The 19,688-nt window shown below is 38.1% G+C and overlaps 1 protein-coding gene across 6 annotated transcripts in view; it reads left to right on the top strand.

Annotated features, from left to right (window-relative positions):
• Window positions 1–19,688, top strand: part of ank1b (ankyrin 1, erythrocytic b) — a 107,242-nt gene that overhangs the window by 49,572 nt on the left and 37,982 nt on the right. For all 6 annotated transcript variants that reach the window (XM_039779625.1, XM_039779623.1, XM_039779624.1 and 3 more), the window contains exon 3: window positions 17,528–17,629. In XM_039779625.1, the coding sequence (XP_039635559.1) occupies window positions 17,528–17,629 (102 nt within the window). The remainder of the gene's footprint in view (window positions 1–17,527; window positions 17,630–19,688) is intronic.

Below are 19,688 nucleotides of genomic sequence, written 5' to 3'. Positions count from 1 at the left end.
GGTTGTGGCCAAACCACAGCCATGAGCACGTATTTATTGTGATCAACAATTATATTCTAGCCTCCGTTAAGGACCATTTGGAGGTTTTTGTCACCACCGTCAGAATGTACGTCACAGAAAACCTGACGGTGGTGATGTCTGACGGTGGTGACAAAAACCTACTCTTTCAAATGATATGCATGCTCAGGATTGTTATTTTTTTTAACCCAATAGTTAAATGAAGTTGTTAAGCAAGAAGCCATCTTGTGTGGTATACATTTTGGAATTGTTTGTTGTAATGAGGCCACTGTCACCAGATTAGTGTCACCACCGTCAGTTCTAAGGTCACCACCGTCAGAGGGAGTTTTATTTGTTTTAAATGAATATGCTTACAATATGTTTCTTCAGTGCTGTTGAGTTATTAAAGTAATAGTCCCTTTAAAGTAATAACTGTAAAAACGCCTATTTTATGAAAAAAATACAAAATGGGGAGGTGACACCGGTACATTGCTGAACAGCCAAGACCTTGGTCTATAATGATATACCTTCAGATGTTGTAATTTAACCAACTTTTTATTTTCAAAATTAGGGCTCAGCCCAGACACAAAAACCTGTTTTTGCCAAAGTTTCAAGAATCAGTGCGTTTTGAATTGCATTGTTGCTGAAATGTGCTATAGAAATAAAGTTGCCTACATCCTCCAGCCTGTCAGTCTCTCACCAGGGCATAGAGAACGCTGTCGTGTCTGCAACCTCCAGCCTGTCAGTCTGTCACCAGGGCATAGAGAACACTGCCTGTCTGTCTCAGAGGAAGTGTAATGTTATCGCACTAATGTCGCTTTCAGCTCTCCATTAGATTAGATTATGTTGCAGCGAACATTATCTGCGTGGAGTTTTGAAAAGTGTAACCACACTTGTGGCATTGCCGTGACTCACTATGTAGAAGAAGCTACAGATGCGACCCCACTTCGTCTGCACCGCAGATCTATGCTGTGTGTGTGTCTGGGCTGAGCCCTGTTGTCTGTCAAACATGCAGAGAGGACAGAGAAGATTGTGCTTATGCGCTCTCAGGTACCCAAATTTGGCACCGATTGATTTAACGTGAATCGGTCCTTGGTAGTACCGACGTAATTCAGTCGTTACCCTAAAGAGTACCGAATTCCGTACACATCCCTACACCTGACACTCATCTACCATAGATTTTAGTTCAGTATTATTGTCCACTCAAAACCCTGTTTTTATGTAGTTAATGGCTGATTTCAAAAATGACTTCCTGTGTGTATTAAAATGCATTTTTAGATATCAGTTGTGCTGGCAGGGAACTTGACTTTTGTTTGGATACTGAGCCCAGAATGTCAGCACACAGTGATGACATCAGGAACAGACTCTAAGGGACAACTCTACCCAGCATGCTTTGCCAATAGTACTTCTGCAGCGCCCATAAATATTAAAAAGGTTATGAAAAGAGAGAGGAGGCAGGTTGAGGAAGAGAGAGAGAAATAGAGATGTTGCACAAAGCTGCAAGGGAAGCAAGAGGGTGAAGGAGTGAGAGAGATGTTTAAAGAGTAACATGTGATGTGTAGCTGAGCAAATGAAGTGTTTGTAAATGAGGATTTCAGGGCTTCCTCACCCTGTGTCACATTTCTTAATTATCCTTGTGTGTGTTTATGTGTGTGTGTGTGTCTCTCTCTCGTGTCTCCCTTCTTTTCTGTGCTGTTGGCAGGAATGCACAACAGATATTGAGTAGTAAAGAAAGAAGGAACTAGAAATCATGGAGTGGCAGAACCAGGCTGAAGTGCAAATTAAATGGGAAAATGTCCATGCCCACATCACCTGGTCAAATCTTAGAGAAGCAATGAAAATGTTTAGTAAAAAGATAGAAAGGTGTATTTCTTTCCCTCTGCAATCTGGGAGATTATTCGCAAGAGATAGTAGATTATGAAACTAGGGTTTGGACTACAAAGTTAAATGGAAGAATAATAAATTATGTATTTTAGCGGAGGATGTTAAGTGCTTCTTTTAGGCTGCTTGACATTGAAAGAGGTGAGGATTGTTGAAAGTTTCAGAACCTGCTTCAATTTCCATACTGATCATTCTGACATGGTCATCTTTGTACGCTTTCTGACACAACATTATTTAAAATTATTTTCCAATAATCCTTTTTTTAATTACTTACTGAAACCAAAAATATGTATGTTGTGTAACATTGTATCCTTGAATGCCATCATCAAGGCAGAAAGCAAGTCATGTAATATCAATCAAGTGTACATGCGTTTATAGATGTGTGTGCAATAATTGTGTAATAGCCTCTTTTCTCACACTTTTTGTGTGTTCTTGTGTGTTGCTGTATGTATTTGTGTGTATGTTGCTAGCATTGTATTGCATTACATTTGGGTCTCAACTTGATCTAAACCTCCTTATCATATAGTAATTGCCCAAATATCAGCATACAGCATGTGCATGTTGGATGTACATGCAGTTAGACACCAAAATATATATGTAAAAATAAAAAAAAGCATGCTTTGATTGTAATGGCTTGCAAAAGCAGTGGCCTGACAGAGGCTATAAATATTTCAGTTGCTCTGTTTTAGCACTGGGATAGAGAAGACAACAGGAAGATCCTCGTTTTGATGTGTCTCATCATTGGTTCACGAGGAAAGAGGGATTTTGGTGTGCTGCAAAATATTCATCTCAACAAATCATTTAATCTTTTATTCAGTCTTCAACGCTTGTTTTTATTTTAAGATAGAGAGCAGCTTCAAACAAGCAGCCCTTTGTAGACATGGAGCTTGTTGCAGAAATTAGACTTTAGGCTAAAATACTTTTCTACTGAGTTAGGTAGGGTTGGGTACCGAAAACCGGTTCTAATATGGTTACTATACGGCCGGTATCTACAGGACCAAATGGCAACACAGATTTTGGTGCCTCATTTTGGTGCCACTTAAATGCCTGCACTGCACTTATTTCCCTTCCAAAACAGCCAGGAGTTTTTATTAAAACTAAATTATGACTGGTGTGATAACTGCATGCCAAATTAATCAGAGCACACAAGGCCAAATTGCCTCCTAAGTTACCACATTGCAAAGGCTATTTTTTAAAAAGAGTCCGACGCAGTCAGTCGACATAAAAACACACCAGGGCGACACTCACTTCCAGCTAACTTCTCTGAGAACAATGACGGCAGAACAGCATCACTGATCTGTTTTAACGGAATAGCCTACTCTCTGGTACAGCTCAGCTAAAAGCGCCGGATCTGCAGCACCTTACCGTGTAGCTAATGTTTTATTTTACGCTCACTACCGAGACTGTTTGTAACCGGTAGGCTACCGGCAATGTGATTGTAACCTGTCCAACTGACTTTAACAGATAGTACTCGACTGTCCTGCTATTTTTTACAGATGTTTGAACTCATCACAGACAGTTGCCCTGTTCATGGACTCATGGTGCGCGCTGCTGAGAGTGAACAGGGAAACACTGAAATGGATATTTGGCATCATTTTAAAATAACAGGAAGCACTGATGTATGAAACTGCCAATTAGATTAATTAATCGAAGGTGCCGGAATGCCGTTCCGGATTGTTCCTGCCCACTTTAACCCCTGACCATGGCCACTGCCGCAGTCAGAGATGTCGGAGAGACAACACTGACGGAATTTAATGGTGCAATTAATTGCACCTCGTAAACTCATGGTGCTTTCACGTGCACCTCGAGAAATTCAATTTGTTGTAAAGTACCCTTCTGCCATCCACACAAGCTTGGACTTTTCTTAACAGACTGTTTGGGTTGGTGTGTATTTACTCTAGTGCGGATTATTTCTGGATTATGATCATGATTATGGTTTTGTATTGACATTAGTATGCTTGTGCAGTCTGCACATGGGCCTAGTGTGGGATTAGTGTGAGGATTTGGAGCAAACTACACTAGATGACATCAAACATATTTATGAACCTCTGATTAGAAAGCTCTCTGCAGTTGATTAACTTGCATGTAAGCACATCTGACGTTGCACTATTTGTTAGACATAAGTCATAGGCAAACAGTCTTTCTTTGTACAATCTGGAGAGCTTCTAAAAAAAGCCACACTGACAATAAGAAAAAAACAACCACTGAAAAAATGGTCACAACTATCAAAAACAGTGTTTTAATTTTCTTTCAGTCACATTTCCTGCATCTGTGCTTCTACCTGTATTTAGATTTTTGTGTTTATGAGTATGTACAGCCCTATGTGTTTGTGGAGCACCATTTTACACACTCTTGCCATCCATCCTTCCATCAATACTGGATCAACTCCCACTCTGTAGAGCCTGCTGGACTCTATTGATTTTTCATTGTCAGGGCTATGACTTCATCTTGCCAGGCATAGATGTGCTCTTGAAAGGATCTCCACTTTTCTGGGTGGAAATGTAATATTATGACACCTCATTTATAAATTTAGGCTACTGTCATTACTATCGTTACATCTCTTTAACACAACTTTGTGTGGAGCAGCTTTTTAAATACACACACACACACACACACACACACACACACACACACAACTTTGTTGTTATTTAATTTGCCTGACACAAAAGAACCCAACAAAGCATTCATTAATTATTGACAACTGTATGACAAGATAAAACAATGTCCAATGAACAAGATAATTTAATACATGAATTAAGTTGTCAAATGCTAATTTGATCTTTCTTTCATTTTTTGATCAGCCTGTCTGTCACATGTAAAATCTTAAATACCAGTTATCAGATATGAATGAAAAAGATTTTTTCAAAATAGCAATATTTCATTCAGGAGAGTGAAATGAATAAGTTAAAGATACATGTTTATTATAACAGTTGATATGGGATAATAAAATCTTGGCAGTTTTTAGCACTTAGACTATACAGGGAGATTTGAAATTGAGGGGTGTCTGCCCTGAGCAGCAGCAAGATAAATCCCCCCATGGAGTCCAGATACAGGTGATGGTGGTGGCTGATGGTTCTGCTGAGACTGAAGAGGCTGATTGAGCTGATGAATCTGCAAAGACTTGCGGTGATGGGGAAGTGGAGGGCTGCTTTGCCATTTGCAACAATATTTACTGAAATGACAGCTGACAGTAACAGAGAGAACATATTTAAACATTGTAAGAAAATACCGCATGCATAACAGCAGCATGAATGACCTAAAGGAAAAGTAGTCTCCCTGACTGAACTTATGCTATAGCTTCATTTGCATTAACTTAGGGTGTTAAACCACGGCATATTGTTTATTTGTTTATGTATTATTTCTCAGACACCACTAATCATTGTCTAAGAAAAGTTATAAAGTTCACAGGTCAGAATCAGGTGACTTATTTCTCACTGACTGTAGTAGGATTCACTCATTTAGGGCAGATATCCATTGCCTTGGGCTTCCTTTAAACTCTGGTCGATTTATGAGGACTATGGTTAACCTTTTCTCAGATCTCTGCAGGGTAAATCCAGACAGCTAGCTAGACTATCTGTCCAATCTGAGTTTTCTGTTGCATTACTAAAACAACTTTTAAACATACATGGTTCCACCAAAAAGTTCCTTCCAAGACTATACTATACATACTTTATACTTTTCCCTGTTGCTCAGCACCACCCAAGACAAGTGTGATTGGTTTAAAGAAATGCAAATAAACCAGAGCACATTTTCCTCCCATCCCCGAATGCTATGTGGAGTAGCCAGACCCTCCTCCAGCACGCTTTGGAGGAGGGTCTGACAAAGCGAGAATACTGCTGGTCTAGATCAGATGTTTCATTGTGATTATACTGATCAGCACTTTTCATTAACTCTAGGTGTTTCTGCCAAGGTATTAATTTACAGTTAGAGGCCTAAGTTGAGGGAATTAGGGAATGGCTTTAAAGTGCCCATATTATGAAAAAAAACACTTTTTCTGGGATTTGGGGTGTTCTTTTGTGTCTCTGGTGCTTCCACACACAAACAAACTTTGAAAAAAATCCATCCATGCTGTTTTGAGTGAGATACGGTTTCTGAATGTGTCTCCTAGTGAGCTGTTCAAAATCGGCTCGGACTGTGACGTCACAGTCCGAAATGAGCTGGCTAACCACAACCGTTAGCTCGTAGCGTTAGCTTTAGCATGCTAACGCTAATGCTAACGCTAGCATGCTACGTCGTTCTCAATAGCAAAGCACTGCTACAACACACACAAGTTCACCATAATCTACAAAAGAACTACTTACATGTGCGCCCTCATTTAGAAGTCTCCCAGCTAATCCTGCCTTGTAACTGACCAAAGTTGGAGAAACAGGCTCTCTTTTACTGTCTCTAGAGTTAGCTAGCTGACATGCTCTACATCTGAGCTACTGCGCATGTGCGAGTGCAATCAAAGATAGTACAGAAGAAGAAGATGAAAAGAGGTCTCACTCTGTAGCTAAAACAGAAACCAGGTGAAAAGAGGATCTGCAGCAGTGAGAGAGAGCTGTGCAGTACAACAAAAATATGGTGTTTTTTGAAAATTAAACCATGTAAACCTATTCTGGTACAACCTTAAAATACAGTTATGAACCTGAAAATGAGCATAATATGGGCGCTTTAAAAGATGTGGAACCAAGTGGGAAAGAAGAAATAATTTTAGAAGTGATAGATGTGACAGGTGTCAGCAGTGACACTGACAGGTTTAGATATTCCTTTTTTATAGTGTTGTGTATGCTTATTGACACACCTAAATAAACTCACGCATACATCTGTTTTTTGGTTTTACTTAAACTCATGACTTTGAGATAGACCTGCCAGCAGGGGCCTGCAAGGCTTCTACTATGCTGTTTCCTGCTGTCAGAGCCTGCAAATCATTGTGTATGGTAGCTTTGTGCATATATCTACCCGCTCTACTGTGGGACTCTCCATTGTTAGATTTTGTGTCTCCCTCTATTTAACGTGTGTGTGAATTTGCTTGAGAATCTATCTGTCTTTTGTGGTAGAAGTGGGTCTTTTGTTTAAACCCATGAGGGTTCATTACTGTGATCTATCTCCCTCCCTGTTCGTGCCAACACTAACATACTGTGGCGTCTATGTATCTATTTTTACTTTGAGTTTGAGCTCGTTTGAGTTTGTAGGTAATTTGTCTTCATGTGCATTTTTTTTAGCATTATGTGAATGAGTTTTGTGTTTATGCTCACAATGACAAACAGCCACAATTTTTTCACCTACACTTGTGATATTTGGCTGTCCACCAGTCATAATACACCCAAAATATGCTGTGTCAGTTCATGCAACATACAGACTACTGTACCTACTCTACTAGCTAGATCTCTCTGTAGAGATGGGTTGGAAGATGTCTCAGGATAATGACATTTTTACTTTTTTACTCCTTTCTTTGTTTGTTTTTCTCTCCCCTCCTGTTTGCATCTCACTCCTTCCCCTCTCCCCAGTGATGTAGACAGTGAAATCAAAAGTTTTGAATTTCTTACAGATACTCAAATTGATAAACCAATGTGTGCTGTTTTCAGCAGTAAAGATGACAGACTTAGAAACAATTAGAAATCGGTTTTAATAGTATTATGTAGTATGTATTTAAGTTTAAATCATTTCCAAGGTCCCATGGCTAAATTAAGGTCCTCAAATATTACTGGATAAATACATGCATTTGGCATACAAATCATTTCTCATAATTTTTATCATCTGTAGTTTTTTTGTTGCAGTCAAGCTTCTTGTTATTAGCATAGCAGTTGTAAGTTATTTTTTAAATTGAAATCACATAATGAAGATATAAGGGTTGACTATTTTTTAAGTTCATTTTACAAAAATTATCACAATGCGAATAAGAGTCATGCCTAGGGTTGCAAAGGGGCGGAGATTTTCCGGTAAATTTCCGGAAACTTTCTGCAAGCTTTCCATGGAAAGTTAAGCTAGGGAATTTTGGAAACTTTCATGGGAATTAATGGAAATTATGGGAATTAATGGGAATTTACAAGAATTAACTGGAAATGTTGGGTAATTCATACAAACAACATCTTATACAAACATGAATATAAACAAACTAGAAGTGATCTGTCCAGTGGGTGTGGCCTCAATAGCCCTGCAGTAGCCTAAGTAGTAGCCCAAACCATTGACCTTTAGCTTAACATGTGAAGGTAGCTAGCATGCTGCCTTTGATTTACTGTGGTTATGGTTATGGTTATATGCGTGTTAAGATAACCATCAGCGCTGTTTATTGTTTCCAGCCTATCGAGAAAAAGTGGGCTATACAATTAACAACTAACAAACTAAATGTTGGCAAGTATGTAGTAGCCTATGCTGATTACTGCGTGCGTGCATGTCATTGACGCATATAGGGAGGACATTCAACTGAAGTTGCATTAAATCAGGTTCTTTTAACTTTAAGATTATGCTGCAAGATGTTTGCTTTTTTCAACTACATTTAAGTTCCCTGTAATATCTAACCATATTATAACAAGCAATATTAAAAATATCCAGTTTATTCCCATTAATTCCCATATATTCACGTTAATTCCCATGGAAAGTTTCCAACTTTCCCGGAATTATGCAACCATGGTCATGCTCTAATGATGTGTCAAAATGTATCTGCGTCTTATTAAAACCTCTCACCTATAACCATGTTCTTGATATGAACACGAAGAACAAGACATTTCCAAAAGAGGTTCACACACACACTATACAGTAAATACTGGTACAATAATAACAAGCCAATATCATTTAAGCCAGCAAAAAACAAATAGCATAATGTTTGTCTTTATTTTTAAGCAGACCTTTATAGATCATCTTCCTTTTCTGCCAATTCTATACTAAATACAATGAATAGTTAAAGGTTTTGCTTAGCAAACATAGACTTATAGGCTACTCTGTCTGTGCCAATACATATAGTGCAGTAGTAGTAGTAGTAGTAGTAGTAGTAGTAGTAGTAGTAGGTACAGTATTTCTACCAAGTTACACTGTGAAGGAGATGAGATGCATGTTGAACTGTGAGAAGAAGTCTCAGCTGGAAGTGACACGAGGACTCATTTCAAAATCAGAAGTGACAGGAGCTGTCACCCGTACCAATGTTCTGCCAATGACTTCAGTCAGAGAAGACCCACAGTACAGAAAACCTCCAAATGCTTCCAGGACAGAGAGTTTGTGATGTTCAAAGATTGAATGTCTCCTCTCTTCCAAGTCCTGCCTGCAGAAAACGATGTTGTGCTTGTTGGGGGAAAGCCAAAAGCAAGTGGCAAATCAGACCTGAAATATTCTAATATTAACCGACTAATTATAGCTGACTCAAGCCAGAGTAATTGAACATGCCTGACAAACCTGCTGATTAAATAACCTTTTTTTTTTTTTGGCCCACCATCACATCCCCCAACCCTATATATTACTGTACGATTGTTAATTTTATGTTCATTTAAGAAAGAAATTAATTGTTTTATGTTAAAAGAGAGGCGTGGTTTACTTCATAGGCTGTGTACTTGTGTTATTACATTATCTGGGTCACATAACAGTGATATAACCAAAAGATGTATCCTGGAATTCATGTAAAACTTAAATAATAAATAATTTTAAATTTGACTGAAAGAGACAATTATATTGTTAATCGCTATTATTTCTGAGACAATTAATGGTAAAGCAAAATTTGGAATTTTTGCAGCTCTGATGTTATTAACACTTATACCACGTCATTAAAACAGTCACACACTTTTTTATTTAATTTACACCAACTACTGCTTATATAACAGCTCATATTTTGATCCAATCACCCACTTTTCTGTGTGACTCAATGCCATGTGTTTTTTAAATGGCATGAGGTGTTACTCACCTTTTCAGATCGGTTTCTATCAACCTGCGTTTCTGTCACTTGTACTACTAGCCCATCTGTGTGTGTTTCAGCATATGTATGCACATGTGGCTCTGATTCATACCATGTGTGCAAAATGTAGGTGCCAATTAGCAAACCTCAAATCTGAAATAGTTTTCTTTTGGTTTCCACACGTGTATGCGGTTATTGCAGTTTTGCCTCAATATTCTCTGCCTCGGTGTTCACATCTGAAGGCTCTACCTCTTCTTTGTTTTAGTTTTTTTTATGTCTCCATGATTATTTTTGGCTCAGCATAAAGCTTATGAGTCTGCATTTCACTGTGAGGATATTCAGTGAGGTTTGTGTGGGTTAGCCACACTAAAACACAGAAATAAAATGTGCCGTGTAACACAACACATGCTGACACTCCAGGCACAATGACAACAGGATCATGAACACAAAGAAAATGACAGAATGTATGTCATTGTGATTCTATTTGACATATTGGGGATTAAACCCTTATCCATCTATATTCCTTATGTGTGCGCTTATAGATGTGAATACATACTGTACGACATGTAGAAGTAAATATCAAGTTAAATTTCCATTACATTGGGAATACATGCTAATATTATATGTGCATGTTCAAAAGAGGTGGGTGACATTCATTTGTTTCAGTGTTTGAAGACATTTTGTTCTTTAAATGAAATCTGTCCTGCTGAAAAAAAATTATCACCAATAGTATAATATCTAAAAGGTTTTATTAACAGCAGATCCGTCAGTGTATTCTTTATATTGAATGAATGTGATGTATGTGTTCTATTATTAACCATTTGTCCTATAGGCATTAGGTTATATGTTTATAAGATATCATAGTATTGAGTGTTTTTTATGCTTATAACTCTACACACCTGTAACCGATACAGAACAAAATCTGGGGGATGTTAATGACACCTGACACCTTTTGCCTCATTTCAACCAGTTTACACATTGCTTTTTCTGTTTGTATGGCTGCCATTAACTGTTTGGTCTTGTCTTGGTGTTGTCTTGGCTGGTGTGTGTTAGGGCTGAACGATTAATTGCATTTGCGATAATATCGCGATATGTTAAAACGCGATTTCCTAATCGCAAAGGCTGCAATTTGGTCACGTGACTCACGAGAGCAAATCAGTCCGCACTCCGTAGTCCGCAGAGAAAGCATCAACTTAGCACGCTAACGGTACGCCGTACCTTGAGCAGATTTCTGTCATTCAAACAACTCTGAGTTGTAGTTTAAAACTTGTAAGGGTTTTATTCGGGCTCCAGTCCACACATGCAGTTAATGAATACAGGCACGCAGAACTGAAGGCTCGGTTAGCAACGATTAGCTCTGATTAGCAGTTAGCTCCGGTTAGCTCCATTATAAAGATATGGAGCGGAGAGACGGCACAGGCGGAGAGGGGTAACAACCAGACTCTGATAAATGACGTTCGGGGAGCTGTCACAGCAGCGTGCACGGTGTTTCAACGGTTTTATTAGTACAGTTAGCTAATCCCACAGCAACACCAGCATGCTACTACTAACGTAATGATAGCCTCTCTGAGCTAGACTTGCAGCGTCGTTGTCACTGCACACGACACGCAACTTGAACTCATGAGGGAGGGAGGGCTGGAGGCAGCTCCTCTCTGTGCTGTTAAAGAAAATACACCGATGTATATATTTTACTTATTTAACTGTCTAGTAAAGTTCAAAGACAGTGTTTAAAAAATGCAATCCACATGTTTACATATGTCTATGTAAATAATAATTAAATAATCTAAATACTACTAAGTGTTGTAAAGCCACATTTGTTTTTATATTTCTGCAATCTGCACTTTAGTGTGATTTATTTCTGACTTTCATATGAATGTTTCCACCAGGCTTGGTCAGTGCTCAATATACTACTGGGATTGAAGTAGTTAAATAAAAGAGGTCATTCATATAAATTCACGCATCACCTAATTTCACCATCACATACAGGCCTGGCCTCCAGGAAAGAACAACTTGTTTAATCTATCTAATCTTGTGAAGTTCATACTATACAATGATTTATTGCTAGTTTTTGTTGACTAATACAGAAGACAAAGAGCTTAAAAAATAATCGCATATCGAATCGCAATCGCAATATTTTTTAAATAAATCGCAATTAGATTATTTTCAAAAATCGTTCAGCCCTAGTGTGTGTTGTCTTCTAGGCTCATATGGTTCAGCGCTGACTTGTCTGTCAGGTCAGTATTGTGGGCTCTGAGAGGTTGTCAGAACCCTGAGGAATATGGCTCTTTAATAACATAGTAAATATGATGTTTGTTTACATCCTTGTGTACACTTTCCTTATGTCCTCGACACGTCTGTGTTTCCCTAATCAGCTGGAGTGAGGTTTCTTAAGGCATGGCAAAACAAATGCCAAGTCTTGTAGTTACACGACCAATGAATATACTGATATTGGAAGATGTGGACATTTCCCTCTAGACAACATCAGTGAATCAGTACAACTCTTGAATATTTCAGTTCAAATTGGGTAAAATTAAGTAACTGGCCCCACTGGCAGGTTTTCTTTTTTGATAAAAAGTCTGATTTTAAAACTTAGTACATAATTAAATAACTTCTTGGATTGACTTTCTTTTGCACTGTGGTAGTGGTTCTTGTGTTGCTGTTGCTTCTTTTTATGTTCTTGTGGTTGCTGTGTTCAGGAAAACTGCTATATTGTGGCCTTGCCATCAAGTTTCTAGTCACAGCCATTTGTGCTTTTTCAGTGCTGTTGTGTCTCCTCTCGTTTGTATTTTAGGTGTGATTTTTAGAATGTGCTGTGAGCTGATTTACAATTCAGACAATTAACATTTAATATTCATGATTGTCTAGATTAGCTACTTTATGTGTTCACACTAATGGTATGTATGTCTGTTTTTCCGTTTTAGTTATCAATCTCTAATCTGTAATGTCTTATTCTTGGTATAGAGTAGAAATTGTGCTTGATTTGTGTCACAAACGGCAGACCGACCTTGGTTTTTGTTCATGTCCATTTTTCATAATAGAGAATCAATTAAATGCGGCCTTTGAAAGGGCAGTCACCCACAAATTGCTGCTTCTGGCTGACAAACCCTTATCTTTCCAATTTTATCTTGATGAGCTTGACAGCTTTAATTTATAATTGAAATCCAATCATTGCTCATTTTACACTTCCCTACATTCTCAAACTTAAGTTAAGTCATCTGAGATGAAAAGGAAGTGTGAAGCAGAATGTATGTCAAGACACAGAGCTTTTCTGAGGTCAAGTTTGTCTATTAAAAGAGTGTAAAGTTGAAAATCTGGAAAACCCCTGCATAGCAACAGATCATATTGGCTCAATGGCTGTGATTCGGCTTGGTAAACAATCAGTGTATCTCCTATGTTACGCACAATATGAAATTCTTAATCAACTGAGGCAGTAGGCTATGGGATATAATGTGACAAACTCTACATTTAGGTCTTGTTGGCCCAAGGATCACTTCACAAATACACAGTAAACCACTTGTATGTCCAAGGCATCCGCTCTGGAAAGTTACATGTCCTGTCCTATGTCCTGATTGGTGGAACCTTGAGTATTTGTATCAGATTTTTAATAATGTTTTATCAGTTTTTTTTAAAAGTTTTTTTATATAATTTTGTGTCATAATGGATGTAATATTCATGCTGCAAAACAAATCTACCTACAGTCCCTGAATTAGAGTAATATGTACTGTAGCAATGATTCATTTTAAAAATCCTGTCTAACTTTTCTACTCAGGGTTATTTGATCCAAAAAAAAAAAAAAAATGGTGATGCTATTAATAAATACGGGGAAATAAAGTAGAATGTGTGATTCGGAGAAAGAAGGGAAATTGCCAGAATTGGAGAGGCAGCCGGAAAAGGAAAATCAGATTTAGGTACAGGCAGAGAGTACAGAGTGTAGCGGCAGGGATCATTTGTACTGTATTGAGTGATACATATTAAGGGGTTTCAGTAATCTGATTATTTGGCATAACTGGCATGATGATTACAAATAAAGTGAACTGCCAGGATAGATGTACAGCTATAATCTCTGTGATAGAGAGAAGAATGAAAGGAAGGATGGAGGGAGTGGCAAAAAAAAGAGGGAGATGGATCTGTAGAGACAGTAGAGGAGCACGGAGGAAAATGGATTCCAGCCTGACAGCAACATGAACACGAGCTGGTGAAGAATGAGTTTCTGGAAGAGGCTGCAAGATTCTTAATTTTCTGCAAAATGTGGTCAGCTCATGGCTCATGCTGTTGTTGCCTCAATACACACACACACACAGTGTGGAATCATGGGGAAGAGGAGGAGGGATGCAGGTGGAGGTTATGATCAGTAATACAGTTCATATCATGAACCCATCATAGCACCGAAGAAGAGAAACATAAAAGGAGTCCACTGTGAAATATATGCAGCTGAACACTCAAGGGATGTCACACCGGCTTTAAAACCTGCAGTGTGACGGGATTGAGAGTTCAACTTCAATTCAAGTTTATTTAAAGTGCACATCACCCAGAGACTACAGTTTCAAGTCAACAATGGAGTATATTATATATGGGGAAATAAAGATATTTGAGGGAGCCAGACCATTTAAAGCCTTATACATAAGGAGGATTTTGAAACCAGCTAGTTACCAATTACATTGTACATTATGCACACATGCACATCATGTAAATGTATCTATCTATATATATATATATATATATATATATATATAAAAGCAAACAAGACGTAGTACAGAATTATGTTTTCATAGTTTTCTAATTATAGAATAGTCATAAGGATCTCTTCTTAACGTGACACCTAAAACATAAAGTACCAACACCCTGGATTGTTACAGTAAGTTAAAGAGGCTCTTGTCGCTGACTGTTTGAAGTCCTGTCTCTCAGTGAGAGTATTGTCTGGCTCTAATGTTCAAAGTGAAGCGAACAGATAGTAAATAGATCATATTGCTTCCCAGACACTTAGTGATGGGCTGCAAGAAGAGAAGAAGAGGCACAGAGGAAAAAAAAACCATCAAAGAATACTATTGGATATCAACCAAATGTGTACAGTATTCACTGTACATGTAAATATACTTAAGCAACAGCCTCCCACTTTACGACCCTGGGCCGACAACCGTGCAAGATACAGTCACAAAACTTTACAGGTGTGTAGTTGAGATCAAAATGAAGGCCGAGCTCGAAAATTGGCATGGTCCGAGAAAGAAGTCAGGGGGTAAAAAGTATGGAAGGCCCCTACTTTACGCCCCTGGCCCATATGGCGTTGGGGCTGGTGTTGGTCTCTAGTATCTACACTGGCTTCAGAAAAGAAAGATTTCATATACCTGTAGAAAACATAACGTGGTTTAGTGAAAGGACAGCTATTTCTGAAAAAAAAGCCCACAAATGTATTTTCTAATAAAAATTGATAAATAGTTATCAGTCAGTATTGTTTATTTAAAGTAAGACATTGACAATATTCCACATGGGTTTTTGGTGGAAGTGTTTCTTTAAAATGTATTGAGATATATATATATATATATATATATTAGTGCTGTCAGTTAAACGCGTTATTAACGGCGTTAACGCAAACCCATTTTAACGGCGTCAATTGTTTTATCGCGAGATTAACGTTCTTTTTGGCCTAGCAAACTTTGTAGTTTTTTTCACCTGCTGTTGCAACAACTAGTAACGTTAGAAAAACTACAACACCACACCGGATCTAGCTAGACCGGAAACAAAACAACAAGCACGCTGCACACACTTGTTTGGACTTGCGAGCCGGCCAAAGAGTAGTAGGCTAATGTTACGTTTTGAGTCGATGGCGAGCGCGAGATGCCAAAATGGATGCCAATAAGATTCTGAATGGAAAGTTTACTTTTAAAAAGTTTTCGAAGGGGACAGTAGTTTCACACATACACAAGCCTATATGACACGGAGAAAGCAGCCCAACTGGGACTGCTGCAAGGTGCTGCAAACGCTGTCTCATTAACCAGTGATCACTGGACGTCAGTGAGTAATCAAAATTATTTAGGAGTTACTGCACACTATATTGACTATGTATATCAGCATACGGTTTTAGGACTGTGTTGTTTGTATCGGGGGGTTTTTTGACTGTTTTTGTCATTTCACCCCCTTTTCTGTCCAGGAGAATTGTTACATTCCTTTACGTAAAACGTAAACGTAAGGTTACAATTGTCCTGCTGTGGTATCTGTTTTTTGTACCATTTTGTTTGTACTGTGTAAGCAAAGTGTTAGTGTTACATCTCAGTTATGTTAGGTACTTGTAGGAATTGTGCAATAATGACAGATTCACACGTTTCTTTTGTTTACAGTAAATAAATAATAAACAATTACAAATCTTAAAGTCAAGTTCATAAAGTAACTTTCTTTGCATTCATTTGATTCCCAATTAAGATCCACTGGTAAGAATGGCTTTCTATTGTTAATATGTACTTAAAAACTGTTCTGAAATGCAAAATAATAGAATTTTATTCATGTGATAAAACTTTAACGTTAATTGTGATTAACTATAGAAATTTGGAGATTAATCGCAATAAAAAAAATTAATCGTTTGACAGCCCTAATATATATATATATATATATATATATGTGTGTGTGTGTGTGTGTGTGTGTGTGTGTGTGTGCGTGGATGTATGTATGTATGTATGTATGTGTATATATGTATATATATATATATATATATATATATATATATATATATATTGGCAGACAGAAAAAGTATCTGGGCGGTCAAATGAAAAGTCAGGAAAACTATTTCTTTAATTTAGCAAAATGTCAAAAGAGCTCGACTGAGGAGAAAATTCTGGGATGTTTAGAGAAAGTAGGTGAACAAAAAATAATGAATTGGAAAGAAAAACAGCATTTACAGTATATTTAGCAAACATACAAAGAAGGGGGAACATAGAACTGGTACTCTTAGTGGATAGGGAAGAGGCTGTCAAAAGACAAAATAATCCTAATTATTTGTTAGATAAAATTTCATGCAATGCATGGTTCACAAAAACAAAGAATATTGGCTCCTGATGCATTGGCACAGATGTGAGATGTGAGGAGAGAGGGGGGGGGGAGTCTCATTCATTTGAAAAGGGCAGACATATCTTTTAGCAATTTAGTTTAATAAAACCACTTGAGAATAACCGCTCAAACAGATACATAATTTTGCCAGTGACAGGGGTGCAGAGACAGGGTCAGGAGTACAGTACATTACCCAGTAGCCTATTTCCTCTTCAGGGCATTGGAAACATCTTATTGTGCGGTTCAGCCGTATTACACTATTGGCTGATGAATGAATTCTGAGGTGGGTGTACAAACACTGACACGCACGAAACACAAACCACAGGAGCTTTCCTCTGAGATCAGACAGCGGAGCTCGTGGCGGCGTGTGTTCAGCTATGAACGCCTGCCAAACTCTGTGGGCGAAGCTCAACTGTAAGGAGTCTGCCATGTTTAGCCTCTTACAGAGGGCAGGTAGGCCCCTGAATGCAGTATTGTATTTCCTGCATATAGCCTTGTGTCTAGCCTTAAAGTGATTGTTATATTATTGTAAGAGATTAAGTCACAGTTGATGTTGAGCAAGTGTTTGTGGATATTTCAGACGTATTGCTGTTGGTATAGATGTGCAATTTGTGTGCCGTTGTCTTTAGCTGGTAACGTTTGTTGGTGTAGGAGGAACGAATGTGTTTTTGCTCATAACAGTATCACTGTTGAGTTGTTGCATGTAGAGTTTTAACATGCTTTTTACGGTCCTCCTCTTCCTCTTTATTGCAGGCCGATGCAGCCACCAGCTTTCTGCGTGCAGCTCGCTCAGGGAACCTGGACAAGGCTTTGGATCACTTAAAAAATGGACTCAACATTAACACATCTAATCAAGTAAGATACTTTAATTTAACTCACTAGCACAGCTATCAAAAAAACTGTTTGTGTGTCAGTGTGAGTAGAAAAAGATGCCACCCTCAGATTTCAATTAACAAAACGGTAAATGAAATCGTGGCTCATAACAAAATCAATTACAATATTTATTTAGTACTCCCAGTGCTTAACAAAAATAGCAGCCTAAACAGGGGTACCTGCTCTAAGAATCACACTAAATACAAAATTACTCTTTATGTTTTCTTGAATATAAAACATTCTGACCTCATTTTGTGAGTGCTCAGTGCCAATCTTACCTTTTCATTTGGATCTCTGTGGGTACATCGCAACAGTATTTATTTATTTATACATTTGTAATTTAATTTACATGAAAAGCCAGGACCTGGATACAACAAGTCCATGCATGTTGTCCATTCTGAACAAAAGTAATAGTAGTCTAGTAACCATCAATTTTGCCAAGTCTAGGATAAGTTGAATTGAAGCAATCAAAGTGTCAGTATATTAAAATGAAAGAGCGCTGCTGAACCCATGCACACATTAGCAGCAGTCAAGACAACTTTATGTTGGAGTTGTTAATGTTCCTCAGGAGACATTTTCCATTTGTGCAGCTCTGGATGATATTTTTTATACACTACAGGAGGGCAGATATTCATTCCACTTTATAAGCTCTTTTCCTTGAAACCACCTTCCAATGCATTCATTAATGCCCAGCGGCACCACATTAAAAAAGTTAAGAGTTTTTTGCTCAGTGCTTTCTGGCTACCTTTTATACAGAGCATAAAATTTAATGAGAGACACCGCTGTCTTAGGAAAGTATATGAGGGCACCACCTGTTGTTAAACACACGTTTTGCTCAGTCCACAATAAGAAAAAAGTCTGATATTCTCCACAAAGATGTTAGATAGTATAATCCTGATAACACATTTCAAAAATATAGAACCTTTCCAAACTATCTTCAAATAGTTTTCTTGAGGTAGAATATGAACTTTGAATACATTTAGAGAGTTTTACATCAATTCAAATTCTACTTTGGTAAAATATCAGAACTCCAAATTGTCCCTGAATTTTTTGTACATTGCTTTAAATAATAATTTGGATACTTTTACTAACCCCAAGGGGACTCATAGCATGAGATGAAAAATGTAATTGTAAATAAAAAATAATAGAGTGACTGTCATCATCATCAAAAAGGTTTTTGCCTCTTGCACTGGTCTGGGAGAATATTTTGCCTTTCGTTGTGGGAGAGTAAAAGGCTTTCCCCTCAGTGAGAAGGTCATGATTATGAAACAGATTTAATGGAGAATGGTATTTAGGAACTTTATTTTATTCCTCTGGGAAAGAACAAACTGTCTTTAAAAAAAGAAAGAGGGGTTTGAATGCACCACATAATGTCACTGTAATCTCAATGGAATGCCATTCTGCAAAATCAGCAAAGGATGTAAAATAAAAGACCCAAAAAGAAAATTAAAAATTCACGACTTCTAGACCTCCTGATTCTCTTTCTTTTGTCTAAAGTGGTGTGCATTAATAATTGAGTATCTTAGATTAAAGTCCTCTCAATCTTCAGCCCTACTGTCTGCTCTCTTACACCTTGTTACATCATGGCCATAACACAACAAATTCAGGCGATTGAATACTATGAGACATGAATGTGAATGTGTGAAAGTGAATATGTGTGGTTTGGATACATAGACTGTAAGTTGTTGTGTCAAAGGGATAGTTAGGATCTTTTGAAGTGGGGTTGTATGAGGTACTTATCCATAGCCCCCCCCCCCCTAAAGGCACTGCTCCAGAAGGTTGGAGATCTCATCCTGGATGTTGACGGGTGTGCCATCTGCCCATCCTCTGAGGTCCGCAACCTTGGTGTAATCCTAGACTGCACCCTCTCGTTCCATACTCACATCAAATCTATCACCAAATCCGCAGTTTTTCATCTTTTCATTTCCAGACTCCGGCCATCACTCTCTGACTCCGTGGCAGAAACCCTCATACGTGCTTTCATTACCTCCCGTTTGGACTACTGCAATGGAGTCCTGTCTGGGGTCCCCAGCAAAACCCT

Source organism: Perca fluviatilis, chromosome 17 (assembly GCF_010015445.1).
Source record: "Perca fluviatilis chromosome 17, GENO_Pfluv_1.0, whole genome shotgun sequence".
Lineage (NCBI taxonomy): Eukaryota > Metazoa > Chordata > Actinopteri > Perciformes > Percidae > Perca > Perca fluviatilis.
The sequence above is the reverse complement of the archived record's forward strand: the minus strand, read 5'-3'. Positions and strand labels throughout refer to the sequence as shown.